The sequence below is a fragment of the Prorops nasuta genome, unplaced genomic scaffold (assembly GCF_024137725.1).
Source record: "Prorops nasuta isolate Cenicafe-Biocafe unplaced genomic scaffold, Cenicafe_Pnas_1.2 PNAS00025, whole genome shotgun sequence".
NCBI classification, from domain to species: Eukaryota; Metazoa; Arthropoda; class Insecta; order Hymenoptera; family Bethylidae; genus Prorops; species Prorops nasuta.
The window spans coordinates 3,375,343-3,391,924 of record NW_027116822.1 but is presented as its reverse complement, the minus strand read 5'-3'; the positions used below and the strand labels follow the sequence as shown (position 1 = coordinate 3,391,924).

Here is a 16,582-nt window from a genome sequence, read left to right as displayed (position 1 = left end):
AACACCCACGCGCCGTCCATTTTTCTCCGACAATTTCGGTTCTCGTTTCTTCGGATTGGAATTGCAAAAAAATTGCTGGCCAGCGGGGGAGGAGTCGTCGAAATGGAAATCGACAGAATTTGCATGCCCTGGTCACTTGCCAGTGACGTCCATCGAGATAAGAGTGTGTATACACCTTCGAAAATCCGATAAGACCCGGGCCCGTGTCACGCACCCTCGCGCCACGGGCCCGCAATTCCACGAATTCCATTTGTATTTCGGCTCCGATTGCGCAACGCCACTGGTCCACCCACGCACACGCGCCTTTTCGGACCTTATTCCTCCATCGCTCGCGTATCTACATATATATACATATACGTACTTGGACTTGCTAATTCGAGAATTTTCACTCCACACGGCTATTCTTATTATTATCGAGCAGCATCCGCGCGGGGGATCGGTATTTCAGCCGATAGAGGAGGAATTTCTCGAGATAAGAAGATAAGAGGAACCGATTTCTGGCAGAGCGGATATCCATTTTGAAGGAGAAGCCGATCCGATCTCGTACTATATACTCTGCATGCGCTTCTCGCGTGTCAGGGAGTATTCTCTGCTAAGGACAGACCCATGGGTTTAAAATTTCCACGCGATGCAGCAACTTCGGGCTTCCGCGAGTCGAATTCCCCTGTGGGAAACCGAGCTCGTCTCCCGGTAAAACGTTCAAGCGCATTGCACATATATACACATGTGTATATATGTAAGCAGTGCATATGGTAAACTCCCGTAGCATCGCTGCGTGTTTCTGTACCCAGGCTCCTTTTCCCTCCAATCGCTCTATATATATATATATATATAGCCAATCAAGTCTCTTCGAGGAAAATCGTGGTCGATCATGGATCGCCGTATTTAAAGAACGCGCGCGATTTTCGTGGCTCTCATATACTTGCAATGTACCGGAAGTAGAGATGTATAGCGTGTGATAAACGCAGATCGTTGCGTATATCTACGATGTTTCTCGGATTTCGCTGCTCTCATCGGCTTTGGCAGCGTTCCAGGGATCTAAAGCTGGATCGCCTAGCGCGCCGCTGCTGCTTCGTAAAAGACGGAAAATAGAGAATCGCCTGCACTCAATTTTCAAGGCCACCCGCGAAAACCCGAAACTTTTCCTCGATGCAGCCCATGGCGAGCCAGCGAGTGGGAAGCAAAGTTCATCTTTGCAGCTTCGACATTCCCTGCGCGTGTTTCGTCCGTCCACGTGATTATTGAGAAACGCGCGCTGATTTGACATTTATCAAGATCGGAGTTAATTCGATTTATCGATGCAGGATAGTTGTATATATATATGTATATACAGCTATATTCTCGGCTATTTAGCCGAACCAGCGAATTCTTCCGGGCTTCTTAAATTTCAAAATAGAAGCGTCTCGCCGGTGATCGATTATCACTGATGCCATACTATTTTTTTTTTTTTTTTGGTTATTATTATTTCGCTCTTTTTTAAACGCGTCGCGACGTTTAAATGCACGAGAAATTGTGTTGAAAGGGTCTGTACGATTTATACGTATAAAAGTGTACCATTTGTATAATTAATATACAAATTCAAAGAATTGACGATTCTCAGTGATATCTTGCAATAATTAAAAAATTTGTAAGAAAATTCAATGTTATCCAAACTTTATGCAATTTTTTACAAATTTTATTTAACACGGTGTATAAATATTGTATCAAGCGTTATAGTTACAGGACATGCGTATAAATGCATGTACAGCGGACCATGGCCTAGTACAAAAATTGGAACGTGACACAAAATCGTCTCGACGAGATAAGGGAGAGATGGATATATCTGCCGAGGTAGGACCTCCTGATAAGCGTACTCATACTATATATATATGTATATACGTGCAGGAGAGTCGGCAATTCCTTCCCTCGGCGAGCTGAATCGAAAGAGCCGAGCGTGGTGCGAGAAGGATGGGTATAAGTGGAGTAAAGCGCGCAAACACACACACACACACACAGGGATACGAAGGAGAAAGAGCTAGGTGACGCATTAATGGACGCTTTTGAGATTTCGACGCATCTCTCGCTCGGTCTGTCCACGGCTAGGATTACTGCAGTCTGAGAAGTGTCGAGGTCACGTGTTCGCCAGTCTGGCCGAGATAAGAGAAGAGAAGAGAAGAGGAGAGGCATCAACTTCCCGATTTACTGCTTTCCCTCTTGGCGAAGAGGCTACCAGTCAGCCTTGGGATCCTCCTGTTACCTTCTCCAGAATCCACGTGCCGGGATTCGCGTGGCATCTGGATCTTATCTCGGAAATAGCACGCTTTCCATTCAGCAATAAACTATATACTTGCGCCGCCGGCCACTTTCCGTCTCTATCGAGGACTCTCCGCTATATATTTTGGTACGCTCCATCCAACCCCCTTCCCTTCCACCCTTCTTCATCTATTACCTTGCCTCCTCCGGTATGATTATTATTCTTCCATTACCACACTGTGCTGCTGATTTTATAACCTCCAAATCTCTCCTATGATTTCCATTATTTACCTCGACTCGGAAAATTACTGCGTAGATCAGTATAGTACTACGCACTTTATCCTCATATATTATTTTTACTCCAAGGTACCATCAGGGATTGTTATTGTTTTCTAGCTGCCAGATAGTAACAGCGTTATAGAAACTATAAGGATGAAGAAAGTGTTCTTCGAGTATTCCCGAGTTTTAGATCATATGGACTCGGGGATTTAGCTGTTTTGCATGAATAATTTTGTCTCTATGAGAATCTGGTATTGTTATTATATTATGAAGAGCGATATTAGCAAGGGCTGAAAGAGAAAGTCCGTGGAATCCTCGCAAAGATCAGTGTAAAGCACTCCAAATGGTATTAGCGATGAAATAGCTAGCCTTGAAAGAAAAATATCTGATAAGGTAAATGATTGTTGGAATTTAACTCCCACCGTAACATTCAATCGTGGACATCGCTGGCGCTCGGTGCACGAGCGAATAAGTGCTGCTTTCCGAAGCCTCCTCGTTTCCATTTCAGATAACGCACGCTTCATTTTTTCCATATATTTTCCCAGTCGGTGGAAGTGTCACTTTAGCGAGTTTCGCGCTTCCAGTGAAACTACCAACGCTTTTAAAATTGCACGGAAAGTCAATTTTTCGTCCTTCTCCTTCACCAGCGGCAGCAAGCAGCATTTTTATCATGCGCACAATCGACTCTATCCCGTAATTTGATTTAAACACGTACTTTACTGGCTAGGTATGTATTTTTTTTAATTTTTTAATTGAATCAAGAATACTTTGCTCCGGGTTAAATAAAAAAATTAACAGGCTAGTTAAGCGACGATCGACCGGGTTCTTCGACGCTGGAAAACAGTTTTTGTAAGCTGGTTTCTTTACGCAAATCATGTACCGCTCGTACGCTTCGATGATTTGGTTTCTCCCCCTTTTTCATTGGGCAGGAAACACCGCGTGTAATTTACAGTAATGGTTATTAAAGGCGTCTCGGGCGCAATCACGGAATGACCGTTTGCGCAGACTTTATTTTATATATTCATGCAGCAACAACAAAACAATTTACTACAATTAGGCATATACGTATCTATATATATATACATAGAAGGAAAGAACCCGCGTGCTAGTATAGTATAATTAAAAACTGGTATTTATTTTGTAAATACAGCACGCGTTTATTGTTTTGTACGAGAACATGGAAGAATTTAACTGATAAGATATAGGTTGAAAAAATCGTAACATAATTTTAATTGCGTGTGGTGCACCTCTCTGTTTATTTACAAGACGCTCCACGTGAAAAACATTTAAAATAAACGTTTGAAAAGGTGCGGGCATGCTCATTATAGGCTCGCGTTTTTTTATTAGCCATCAGGAAATTCATTATTGCAGTTTTAAAAGTATCCAGAGAATACTGGCTGATCTCATTCAGTAGTCGAAGCTCCATAAGAAGAGACTGTGCGTTTCGCGTTTCCTGGCAAATATCGCAAATACCTTAGGTTAGATTTCGTAACGTGAGTATAATACTGCTTAATGCGCTCTAGACAAACACATTTAGATACTTAGCAGGTATTATCAAAAGGTCTGGATATCTCTGTCAACGTCAACGCGTTGACATCAATTTCATAATGTTCCAAGTAGATAAGAACATTTCTATATATCTAGTTTTAACGCGATAGCATAGCCCTGCCGAAAAAAATCATCTATTTTATGCAAATCCGGTCAAATTAACGATCATAGTCTGGAAAGATTTTTAGCCGAAAAAATTATCATAATTTATCGAATAATATTTATACACTTGCAAAACGAGAATTTTATTTTGATAAGAAAATTTGTGAAGGATTAATGGAATATTTCATCAATTTCATGTTTTCGAGATAGGTTAACGACTCGTAGGTGTTTAACGCAATAATCTACAGGCTAATTAAACTTTTAATCATTTGCGATCTTCGCTCGTTATCTTATTGTATTTTATCTGTTTAATCAAAGATTTTAATGTGGTAAAAATATTTGTTGAACATTGCAGGATCGGGTTAATGTTACCGAAAAGCTGCAGACTAGGACAAGGAAAAAGTATCAGTTGGAAAGTCTTGAAAGATGTCAGGAGTGAATAATCCTACCTTCGATGAGGTAATCGCAGCAATTATTTGCAATGGTGCATCGCGTTAATTGTGGTTCATTTCAATCGTCTCGCTCAATTTGCCGTTTTAACGCTAAAGAGCGAACAATTGAAAATAACCAGATCTATTATATCTAATTGGAAACTACATTTTATCGTTGCTTTTTAGATCGATAGAAATCTCCGCCGTCATAGCTTACGCATATCTCTAGATCTAAAGGTAAGACTACTTGCTAAAAGCCTGATATATTATCTATGTATCTCTGAAAAGTTTTTAGTTTCGATTGATCGTGTTCTGCCTCGTTTCAGGATAGCATCGAGGCCAGTGAAAATGAACAACAGTGTAAGAAATCAATTAAAGCCGAGGTAATAAGAATTATCGATTAGCGAATCTAAAGAATGTCATTGTATTATAAAGTTCAGCGCAGATAATAAGAAAAGTGTTTTGCCTCTCTTTATCTTTTTAATATAGGAAAACTATTCTTCCGGTTGTTTGGTCGTTGTTCGCAATACTCTGCAGTCTTTGCTCCAAAAATACCAAAGTACCTTTAAAATTTTCGGATTGACACTCTTAAATCTCCTTTTACTCATATATTTTGCTTTCGCCACTGCTTACTGGATTCAAAACTGTACGTATTTGGTAGGAACGAAAAACTAAGTAAACCTTAATTTACATTAATTATAATATTATTCTAATATTAGCAAAGGATTGTCAGTTCGAGTGGTGCGATGGTTACGGTATGCTTCTGCTGTTATTTGTTTTCTCTTACGGTGGTCTTCTATACTACAAAGTAGTGAAAAGACACTTTGGAAAATGGATCAAAAAATGTTTTCGACCCTTGAGGAACTGCCTCGTCGAGCTGCAAAACACAAAGTGAGATTTAATAATAAGGAGCCATGAATGAGACCATCTGGGTCAGTCAAATCTAGATGCAAAGGGATTCCACAAATTGATAGTTCTCTGCGATATTGGTCCGAACACCTGTCGTTTGCTCTTACAAGAGTCCAAGTGCCATGCTGAAATTTGGGAATCCCAATTTCCTTTGCGTGCCACTGCAACAATGTAATTAATTATACGTTCCATGTTTAGGTATGGCTGCTGTATTAGTCAATCTGTCGTTTACCTCTCTATATTGGTAGCAGCCGCAATCTTCTTGATCTTCGACACGACAGGATCCAGGAACAGGTTGATCAGCGCCTCCGGTGTTCTCATATTGATACTCCTAGGCTGGATATTCTCGAAACACCCAGGAAACGTAAGGCATCGTTAACGACGTCATTTTAAACCCAGTCCATTTATTGCACAATTGCCTAGAGAGACGCGGACCCACAAGAATTAATTAACCCAGTTCGTTAGCCAGACTAGATCACACTGTCTACGTTCCAATTTCTCCTGAAATGACTTTTTTCAGATCAAATGGAGGACAGTCATCTGTGGTCTGATTCTACAATTTATATTTGGACTTATTACGATTCGATGGACGTTGGGCAGATCGGTCTTCAAATGTCTCTCGAACAAAGTTGCTACCTTCTTGAACTACTCTATCCAGGGGACAACGTTCGTCTTTGGCGAACAATTGATCAAGACGAATGTCTTTGCATTTTCGGTACGTCAGTGAACCATCCAACATTTTCTTCTCCAGATTTCACTGTTAATTAACGTTGAATTTTTTGCCAGGTTATACCAATCATCTACTTTTTTGGCTTCATAATCCAAATTTTGTACTACTTAGGTGTCATGCAGTGGGTCATTCTGAAATTGGGCTGCACTCTTCAGACTCTCATGGGAACGACTCTGTGCGAATCGCTCAATTGTGCCGCTAATACTTTTGTCGGGATGGTAAGATTATTGTTTCTGTCTTCTCTCTCTCTCTCTCTTCATTTTTCAAATATAGGATAAACAATTCCTCTCAGCGGATATTGTTCTCTATTCAAGACAGAATCTGCGCTGTTGATTAAGCCGTACGTCAGTAAGCTTACTTCATCCGAGCTTCATACGATAATGTGCTCTGGTTTTGCCACAGTTTCAGGTAAGTAAAATGTGATTAAAAGATAACAGAGACTTTTATTCGTTGATCGAGCAATTCTCATTTAACACGGACACTCGCAGGAACCGTGTTAGCTGCTTACATAAGTTTTGGTGCCCAGCCAGTTCATTTGTTGACGGCTTCGGTAATGGCAGCTCCTGCAACGCTCTGTTTCTCCAAACTATTTTATCCCGAAACCGAGATTAGCTCGACGTGCTCGAAAAGCATTCAACTGGAAAAATCGTAAGGATCGAGATTTCTATCTAGCGCTTTGTCAATTGGAAAGAGAAATATATGTATGGTTCTTTAGAGAAGACACGAGTATACTGGATGCTGCGTCCAAAGGAGCATTGGCTGGCATTCCCATGGTCCTAGGAATTATAGCCAATATCGTAGCGTTCGTGTCTTTCATCGCGTTTATCAATGCCTTTTTAGGATGGGCGGGAAGCCTCGTTGGATACGAGGAATTAAGTTTCGAGGTAAATTATAGGGAATGCTCCAAACATCTTGAGTTAATGAAATCTTTAATCCTTGTGTGCTTTCAGCTCATCTTATCCAAAGTGTTTATGCCACTCAGTTGGATCATGGGTGTACCATGGGATGATTGTGATAAAGTTGCTACTTTGATAGGTCTAAAATCTGTTATCAATGAGTTCGTTGCTTATCAGAAATTAGGGGAATTTAAAAATGCTGGTTCGCTATCGGGCAGATCGGAAGCAATAGCCACTTATGCTATCTGCGGTTTTGCCAATCCTAGTTCTGTTGGAATTATGATTGGAGGACTCAGCTCACTGGCACCAGAAAAGAGAGGGCAGATCACTTCTGTTACCGTTCGAGCATTCATTGCCGGGAGTGTCGTCTGTTTTATGACGGCTAGCATGGCTGGTAAGGCTTGCTCTTCTGGTAAACCATGCCTTCACGAAATTCTTTATTGACTGAGTAGATTTTATTGAACAGGAATGCTGATGGATGATGCATTCTTTACAGCAGCAAATGTTTCAACGTCAGCTGTGTGACTCACTTGATCCTGTGGTAATATTTACATTAAATATTTACCTATTAGCAGTATTTTTTATATTAAGATTAACTTGAACTTAGCACGAATTTGTATCCTAAACCTTCAATAAAACTAACAGCGAATTTGTTTTTAATTGATTTAATGTAAAATGTTAACTGTATGCGAATTTAATGCATCGTGTATATGTGCGTGTTCGTACTTTTTATACAATATTGCGAGCGGTAGAAACACTTAATATAGATTAAAAATGACTTAATGGTTAGCCAGTCAATTTGTACATGTTATAGCAATAACTTCCATGATTGTAAGATGTACACGGTAAAAAGCTAATAAATATGAAAATAAAGTGTACGATAATACTATTAATGGAATGTAAATCTTTAGTGTGAAGCTATAAACAAATAATAGAGTTAAAAATTCATTAAAAATCCTCCATCCCAGCATTCATGGTAAAGAGTGTAGATCGTGCTGAACATACAAATTATCTGTACGGTCGAACACGTCAGCTGTCACAGCCAACATTTTTGGTAATACATCTAAATTCTTCTGAACCTGATCTCCGCAAACCTAAAGAAAATTTTATTCATTTTTTCTCTTCAATTCTAGCATTCTATGAAGCCTAGTATATACCTTTTTGAACAAAGATTCTCTCGTTGGCATTGTATACATTGCAACTACTGCTGTTTTACGTATAACCCATGGATGATGCTTTGCCAGAGTCTTGTTGTATGCATCCTGACAGCAACTAGAAGTTTTGTCAGCATCCGTAAGCTCTCCAAGTTGACGTAAAAACTCTCTAATAAAATCTAAAACAAATCAATTCAATAAATAAATGGAAAATGTATTTAAAATAGCACAAAATCAATTACCTAAGCCTCTATGCAAGCGTAAAAGAGTTCTGGCGCCATTCGTATAATCTGACTTATGCAAGAGTTTATTCTCCTTCTCGTGCTCTATCATGGACTTGATCGTACCATAATTAGTGTCATCTTTGCTATTGAGTTCTAGCAATATGTCTATTTTTTGTTTCAAGTCGGATGACACAAAGCTAAAGACACTGCCCATGAGTTGGAAAAATCTGGAAAGAAATAGAAAAGTTATTTGGTGAATATTGAAGGAAAGAGAGGTTATGTCACACAGGATTAAGCGTTAGCCTCACTTGTATAGCTCATTGTAGGCATCCAGGTAAGCTTTTATATGAATATCATCGTCCTGCAAAAGGGCACGGTCGAAATGATCGTGTACCAGTCGCAGGTCAAAATGACTAACCTCCGTACCTTCAGCCATGTTTACCTTCACCTGCCTTTAATTATCTCTTCTGCTTCTGCGCCACGTCTTATTTAAACGAAAGAACACCAATTCCTCAGGCCTTATCTCTAAACTTGGTCACATAATAATGTGCAATTGATTGTCCATACACCTGCATGTGTGGAAGAATCGTAAAAACCAATAATGCTGATAATAAAATTCGACAGTGTAAAAACACGCGAAACAATAATAATAATATCCACGCATACATCCTTACTCTTTCCACTGACGATATCGCGCATGTCGAGGTCAGCTGTCAGTTGTAGCAGAAAAGAGAGCGTGCACGCTAAAGCAAAGGAGAAAGAGTATAATATAAAAACACAGGATAGAGACCATTCGCGTTCCAACTTTGTCATCTTTGTTTTTTCTCCAGGAGTAAATTACAGCCATTCTCATTCACCTATTTTCGGTTTACGAAAGACTTTGTAGCATCGGTATATGAGATTTCACTTAAACATAATGAGAGAAACGTTATTCTTGTTTCATGCGAAAACTTTGTTGGAGAAGAAAGATGCTTTTAAGACGTTAGATCTTATGAGGGAAAAAATGTAGAAGAAAGGAGTGCAAGATCTTAAGACTGACACATCAGAGATATAGCATAGGTACTAGCTCATGTCCCTGAGGACGTTGAATAATTTACCACAGCTGAAGCCAGGGTGGTCGAGAAGCAGCTGGGGATATGAGGATGGAGGTAGAGGCTGAAGGACCGATCAAATATTCACATGTTCCTCAACGGTACAGAAGAGAGCCACGCCAGCAGGACCAATATAGCCCAGGAAAGCGCTACAATAATACAACCTCCTACCAGTCTCTCCACGATACTTTATGGACACGAAACAATTTTTTGTAGCTCTAAATAAAAATCGAAATACATATATAGTTATATTAGTCTGTTCTTTACGACCAGTATCTACTTTGGGCGAGAAAGGTTCCCCAGTGAATTTGTCGCATAGCAGCCAATCGCGCTTTTTCTCTCCAAGAAAATGTGTCACTGGGGTATACTAACGATATTTCACAGTAAATCTTACGTTATCGAAGACGATGCGTCACGAAATATTTTCGTCGTGAAAATGTTTATCCTCTTTACCGAAAGCGAGTAAGATGCGTGTACCTAATGAGCTTGTGTATATGGACGGGGGCTTCAAACAGCTATAGAGTGAAACAGGATAGAGGAAAGAATTGGCCAACGAGGCGTACTTCTTTCCTAATCATCATTCTAATTATTTCGGTAACCCAATCCCCGTCGTGTCGCGCCTTGGCTTCCTGCCTCGATTCCCTCCCAAAGTTCTCGTTTCTCTCTTGTCTCGAGCTGTGCAGGTCGCTTCGCAAGTTTCGCTTTGCAACCCTCTTGTTCTCTTCTGTCTCTGCCCCTCTCCCCTCCCCTCCCCATTGCTTCCTCCGTCTTTAACGCCTGACTCGCTCCCTCTTTCTTCTTTGTACCCGGGTCAAACTGTGGCACTGTCGACGACCGCTCATCTAAGTTTAACAATTAACGCCGTCCAACGAAAAATAAATTAATTGTTCCTTGCGCCAGCTGTGTCAAGAACATCCCTCCGAGTTTAGCACCTGCCGTCTTGCCTTCCTCTCGATGGTGAAAAATCAAGAGAGCCGATGGAGTCGAAGGGAAAATATTGCGAATGATTTTTATGGAGCAGCTTTGAAGTTTGCCCGGAGGTTTCCGTCGACTGCTGCATGGGAGGAAAACTCGTGGAATTTAAGGCTGAGGGCGCATAGTCAAAAACTGTTGGCTTCCTTTGGCTTGGATGAATCCGGTGAATCCTCCCCATCGCATTGTTGCGATTGTCAGGGCCCTCCGACAACAGCGACAAGGGAGTATTTGTCATACGTCGATAGGCGTCAGAATTGACACACTCGCCGAGCTAGGAGCGGAAGTGGTGTTGGTACGGGGGAGGAGGGCTAGAAGGGGAAGAAGAGTTCCAACGGATAAATATTTGAAGAATTTGTCGACACGACGAAGGCGTGCAAATCTTACAAATAGAGTTTAGTCAATTGAAAAATCCATAGATCTATCTCCGAATGATACTCCGCATCCTGAGGAATCAGAGTGCGCGACCAAATTGACAAAAGGTGGTGAATCATTTATTTATCGTGTATAAAGGTAGGTATATAGCGGGGGTTGCATGGTGGGACGAGAAAAATTCTAGCGTTGGCGGAGAGAGAGAGCATTTGCTGACGAGTAGAATAAACGACAATTTTACGCTAATCTAGCCAACGCGAGCGGTGAGATTGAAATTTAATCCAAAGTGGAAAAACCTCCTACGGGATCCCAGAGAGATTTCGAATCGGTAAAAATTCTCAGCCCACTTATCGGAGGATCCGGCAAGATTGGAGATTGGCGGCAATAATATTTATAGCTGGCTGCTCTTGCACACACTTTGGGTAAAATACGTACGTCATGATGCACGAGAGAAGCACGAAACCTACTTCGCCAACGTAATTGCATCGAGGGGTCGATGTAATGCAGTCTCTCTCTCTCTCTCTCTCTAGAGTGACTGGATTTTTGGTGATAAGCGTGTACGGGTATAGATATAGGTGCTCGCGTGTGTTGTTTAACAAGGGTATATAGATGGGCACCTGTGAAAAGCTGGGATACGCTGGACAAAACGAGACTGGCAAGTTCATTAATGGATTAAGAGTGCTCGATCGATACGATTATCGCCATCCGCGTATCCAACCCCGTTCCAGATACCCTTTACACGCTGACCCAACTCGATCCCTGATTTTTTTCAACTTTTTCACGCCTGCTCCTCTTTTCATCGAGTTAACCTACACGCGTACCCCAATCGTTCTAATGGTTAAATAAATATTGGCGCGGCGATTATACCACGTAGAGAAATTGGGTATCTTGGACGGAACCCATATTTATATGTATATATATATATATATATACGTATGTGAGAAAACTATATAAAGAGCGAATATAGATTGTGGAATTGACATGAGTTCCGTGTAGCTTCCGTATGGGGACTGAATTTTAAAACTGCTCCCAAGAGGGATGCTCTGCAACGGGACTGGGACGTCTTTTCCAAATCAGACTACACGCGGTCCTGTTCTTGCGTAAGGAAGTACAAGTCCCGTGGGAGAGCATAGTTGCGTCGATATCCATTTCCAGAGATCTGACTCTCCCCTCGCAGGAAAATTTGACAATTTCTATAAAATCTTGCTGCTCGTTGCAGCTGGGGAGATAAAGAAGAGGTTGTAAAGAAAGTTGCGTGGCAGTGGCTTCATTTCGGAGTGGATGGTGCTTGCTGAGCCGGTATATTAAAGACGAAGCTTCGAGAGAGAGAGAGAGAGAGAGAGAGAGAGTGTAGGTGTGCAGAGGTGGTCCCAAGCGAGCCTTTAGTCGCAGGGCCTCCTTGGCAGGTTATACTATATATATATATATATATATATATATATAGTACTGGTGACTGGCTGCGCTACTACTCGAGGCATATGGTCGCAAGACGGTAATGGGGAGGTACGGTGGTTGCTCGGAGGTTTCAAGGTGGCGCTGTCGAGGCTCTAATAAGCTACCCCTCCTCTATTCCCGACACCCTTACATCCCTTTACCGACACTGCACAGGCTAGACTCGCAATTTGATAAACTGTCACGCGCCTGTAGCTGAAACTCCTATCAGCCTCGCTTGCCTTCACGCTCCTTTTCAATTTTATTATACCTTCTTACCGTTATACACCTCTCGCACTAGAAACTCCTACGCGTATTTTAATAATAATATTTCTCTCTATTTCTTGCGAATATCTCTCTCTCTCTCTCTCTCTCTCTCTCTCTCTTTCAGCATTCTTCTTTATTGGAGAACGCGCGTCTTTGCGAAAATAAGAGAGACACGTCCACCGGCGCGGAACTAACTACTAATGCAGTGCAATTTTTTCCAAGATCTTGCTCTCGCGAGTCATAGGCCCTTGTCCGATTTGCATGGAAATGGCAGAGGAGTACTTGCTTGCCAACCGTGAAAACCTTCACCCTACTTTTCAACGTTATATTATTATCATTTACAAGCCGAGCAGCGAATATAACCATCATCGTAAGTATCATGATTGGTTTATCAGAGACGAGACGAGATTTCGCCGAGAACGGACCATAAGAATTTTGGTACTCGTCGACTATACGCATTATATATATACTCGTCAATTTGCACACACTTGCAACAGAGGGCAGCTGGTGGCACTCGGAAGACCAGGGACCAAGATCCCTCGGGAAATGATTCCACTTTGCAAGGGACGGATGGAAATGACCCTGGAATCGCCTCTGATCCAGTAGTACTTCTCTCTTGGGTCGTCGTTCTTGGTCAGGAGCGATCAGGACTGTATAACGCGCATCCTGATTAATCCTTGACCGATCCTGTAGTGCGTCGTCGTGAAAAAGCAGCGGGAGAACAGTGGAGGGGTAAAAGTGAGAAAGGCGTGTGGGGGAGGGGGTGGGGGCGAAGGTTGGTAGCTGCCTTATGGGATTAATCAATTTTTCCTGGAGACTGGGAGAGTAGCTGCGTCTCTTTGGAAGAGACACTTCTGAGAAGTTTCACGTAACCAGGGTAAAATCGGAAGGTTGCCCGGAGACGGCGCGGCTGCATGGAAGTTGGGAAGAGTATATATATATATATATATATTAGGTAGGTTAGAGAAGGAAGGTAGGTAGGTAGGTAGGTGGTGAAGCAACCCTCGGATGACGTCTGCCGACACTAACGTACACCTACCCTTGTCTCTTTCTCGCGTCTCTGGCGTCTCCCATGTCCAACAAGACATTACCTGTCCTCGACACGCAAGATCCTTTCATTCCCGCCGCCTATATTCTCCAATTTATGAGACCTCTCTCTTATTCCAGCTATATACCACCCACCGCTTCGAGCATTTTCACCAGCAATAATACTTTATCGTTTAATTCAATGATCGTTCCGTAAAATCCTGCGAGCTTAAACTCGAGGGTGACGAGTCGCGCGCGCGGATTTTCCAAGAGCTTCTTTAATTATGCTAAGTAACGTACCCTGAAAAGCTGGCCCCGGTCATAATATTTAATCACTACTCGTTTCTGCTCCCCCACGGAGGAGAGGAACAAGTTTCGCTCTCTGGCGCATGGCGCCTGGCAAATTAATCGACCATTCTCTTAACTATCAATTTTTCAAATCTCTCCTGCCATTTCCGGGAAATTGCGTGAAAAGTCTCGTCAGTGTCGTTGCGTTGGGAGAAACGCGCTTATAAAGGCCTCGAGACATCTCGGTCATTGAGTCTGTCCGAGGAATATCTTCATTGGACTGTGGCAAGCAGCAGACAATACATTCCCAGTGAGAACCCTTCCGATCTTAAAGATTACCGAGACAAACACCGTAGGCTGTGCGAATTCGGTAAATGGGGTGACGACAAGAGCGAACTACGACGGCACAGGGCTGCGACGCTTTAAAGCTCTCTCACCCCTCGCCTAAAGAAGATAAGAGGGGATGTGTATAGTGACAACGATTTTCTATAATAAGCCAGGAATAAAAGAGTGGCTGCGACAATAGTTTCGTCATCGACAGATGCCTCACGAGTGTCCTTTCCAAAATTATCCAGAGGGCCGAGTCGATATATATATATATATATATAAGGTTCATTCTCTTTGGATATTTTTAAACATTTTGCTTCTTCTATACCGTATTTATACACACACTTTGGCAATATAAGAAGATCCATGTGAATATATATATATATATATATATAGATAAAAGAGACTTTTCATTAAATCCCGAAGAGTTTGGAAGGAAGCAACGATCCTGGCGCCTTTATTCCTGAAAGAATGGCAAGCTCACTCCCCTCTTCCTGTAACTCACCGTGACCCCATCCCCAATAAGCAAAGGGAGAAGGCACGCGCGCTCTGGGGTGGCGCGTTTCATTTTTTGACACCCGGTGTATTTGATTCCACCCTTGTAATAAACCCCAGGGGTTGCCTTGGCTCACTCCCTACATGTCATATCGACACCTCGCCCAACTCCAAGGGGGTCGACTGCTGGGTAATTTGCTTTCTTATTTTTTCTCCACCCTCCTCTCTCTCTCTCTCTCTCTCCTCGCGAAACCATCTACACGACCTCGCTCCCCCCTCTACCCCCCTTTTCTCGACATCTCTCCAATTTTCCTCCCGATATGACCAGCTGATCTCACCGAAAGTACGATGAAATTAAATCACGTGCGGAAGCCAACTGTCCGAGCTGATTCGTGTTTTTTTTCTATACACGTTTTCCCATTGCCTATATGTATATATGTATCTATACGTGTAATATATATGTATAGCAGAATAGCAAAAATCGGTCCTATAGTCGTTACGCGTTTCGTCATATGGTTTCACGCGGTACAGCCAGGCTAAAACGTTTACTCGTATCCTCGGTGATGGCTGATTCGATGGGAGTTTGTACCGAATGTCCGTAGCCGGAGAGAAGCCCTAGCGACGATTATTCGTCTCAGTGCTAATCTGATTTGGAGCCACCTCCAGACCGAGAACTCCTTAACGCTACTCCTTTGGTTTCTCTCGACAATCTCGTTACGGCGGATCGGCGCGCTTCTTCGACGACCAATAATGAAATCAGTTGGCGCCAAATCAGTTTATCCGGAAAACTGAACGCCTCTTCGTGGATTATTGGGTCTCGCGAGAGGAGCGAGGGATCAGCCTTGTTTTTTTCCTCTTCTTCTCGAATTTAAACCAAGGGATGGAGTAGGTGGGAGGGGGGGGGGTGGAAAATTGCGGACGACGAGAAAATTAGGAGAGAAAATTCCGGGAGGTCCGCCAGTGGCCGCAAGCACCGCTGTCGCTGCAACCCTTTCGCGAAGCTACGAGGAGCGAGGCTGTGGGGAGGGTGGTTGGGGGTGGGGGACAAAACTCACCCTAAGAAGCCTTTAAGAAGGCGAAGGTGGTGGGACACTGGTGGGGTATAAAAGTAGCCGCATGCGCACACCTAGGAAAAACTGCGGCCCGCCTCCGGCGCCGCCTCCGCGGCTCGTGCACCCTCGAAACGTTTCCCTTGTCCCGCGCCCTCTCCCCCTCCCCAGCCCCCCTCCTCGTACCCCCAAGAACTATATACCAGAGACCGAGGACCGTCGGCCTTTTTCCAGAATTGCCACCGGTAACATGTGCTAACCGTGTGTGATTATCTCCGCTCGAGAAGAGCCATCTCTCTCCCGGTACGAGCCCCCCACCACTGTCCACTCACCCCCTCAGCCCCCGCTCCATCATTTCTTACGTCTCTCATGACCCAAACTTCGACTGACATTTGCCTTCAACGCACCAGCAACATTCTCATCTTGCACATTCAACATTATTTCCCTCTTCCTCTTTTCCATATGTACCTTCTTCTTCCTCCCGCAGTGCTCCCAGTGTCGACGTCGTCGTCCCTTCCCCTCGGTTGCCTCCTATATACGCCAAGTTTGTGAGTTTTACGGTGATGGCACGCGCAAAGTGTGGAGGAGGAAATTTCCAAGGACGTGCAACTTGGATCGGAATGTAGTAGTATTTTTTGCCTTATTGCCGGGGAAAGTGCGTGTCTCTCGGTCTCTCTCCAATTATATTCCTTCTCGGCCGACCGCGGGAACAAATCCGTTGATCTAATTGGGTTGCCGACAGGTAATTGCTCGGCCCTG

The 16,582-nt window shown here is 43.0% G+C and overlaps 2 protein-coding genes across 2 annotated transcripts; one reads left to right on the top strand and one right to left on the bottom strand.

Moving 5' to 3' along the window:
- Positions 1–2,962: 2,962 nt before the first annotated feature.
- On the top strand, positions 2,963–7,787 carry CNT2 (Concentrative nucleoside transporter 2). Its single transcript, XM_066741099.1, has 14 exons — positions 2,963–3,238; positions 4,517–4,620; positions 4,779–4,829; positions 4,919–4,975; positions 5,082–5,238; positions 5,312–5,483; positions 5,700–5,865; positions 6,022–6,216; positions 6,288–6,449; positions 6,546–6,639; positions 6,720–6,879; positions 6,947–7,115; positions 7,182–7,521; positions 7,594–7,787. Exons 2-14 carry the CDS (start codon positions 4,588–4,590, stop codon positions 7,650–7,652), a joined length of 1,815 nt encoding a protein of 604 aa, XP_066597196.1. The 5' UTR covers positions 2,963–3,238; positions 4,517–4,587; the 3' UTR covers positions 7,653–7,787.
- LOC136782005 (ceramide-1-phosphate transfer protein) lies at positions 7,689–9,139 on the bottom strand. Its single transcript, XM_066741100.1, has 4 exons — positions 8,814–9,139; positions 8,524–8,732; positions 8,285–8,460; positions 7,689–8,221 (listed from the first exon to the last, which is right to left on the bottom strand). Exons 1-4 carry the CDS (start codon positions 8,939–8,941, stop codon positions 8,099–8,101), a joined length of 636 nt encoding a protein of 211 aa, XP_066597197.1. The 5' UTR covers positions 8,942–9,139; the 3' UTR covers positions 7,689–8,098.
- Between the last annotated feature and the right edge of the window lie 7,443 nt (positions 9,140–16,582).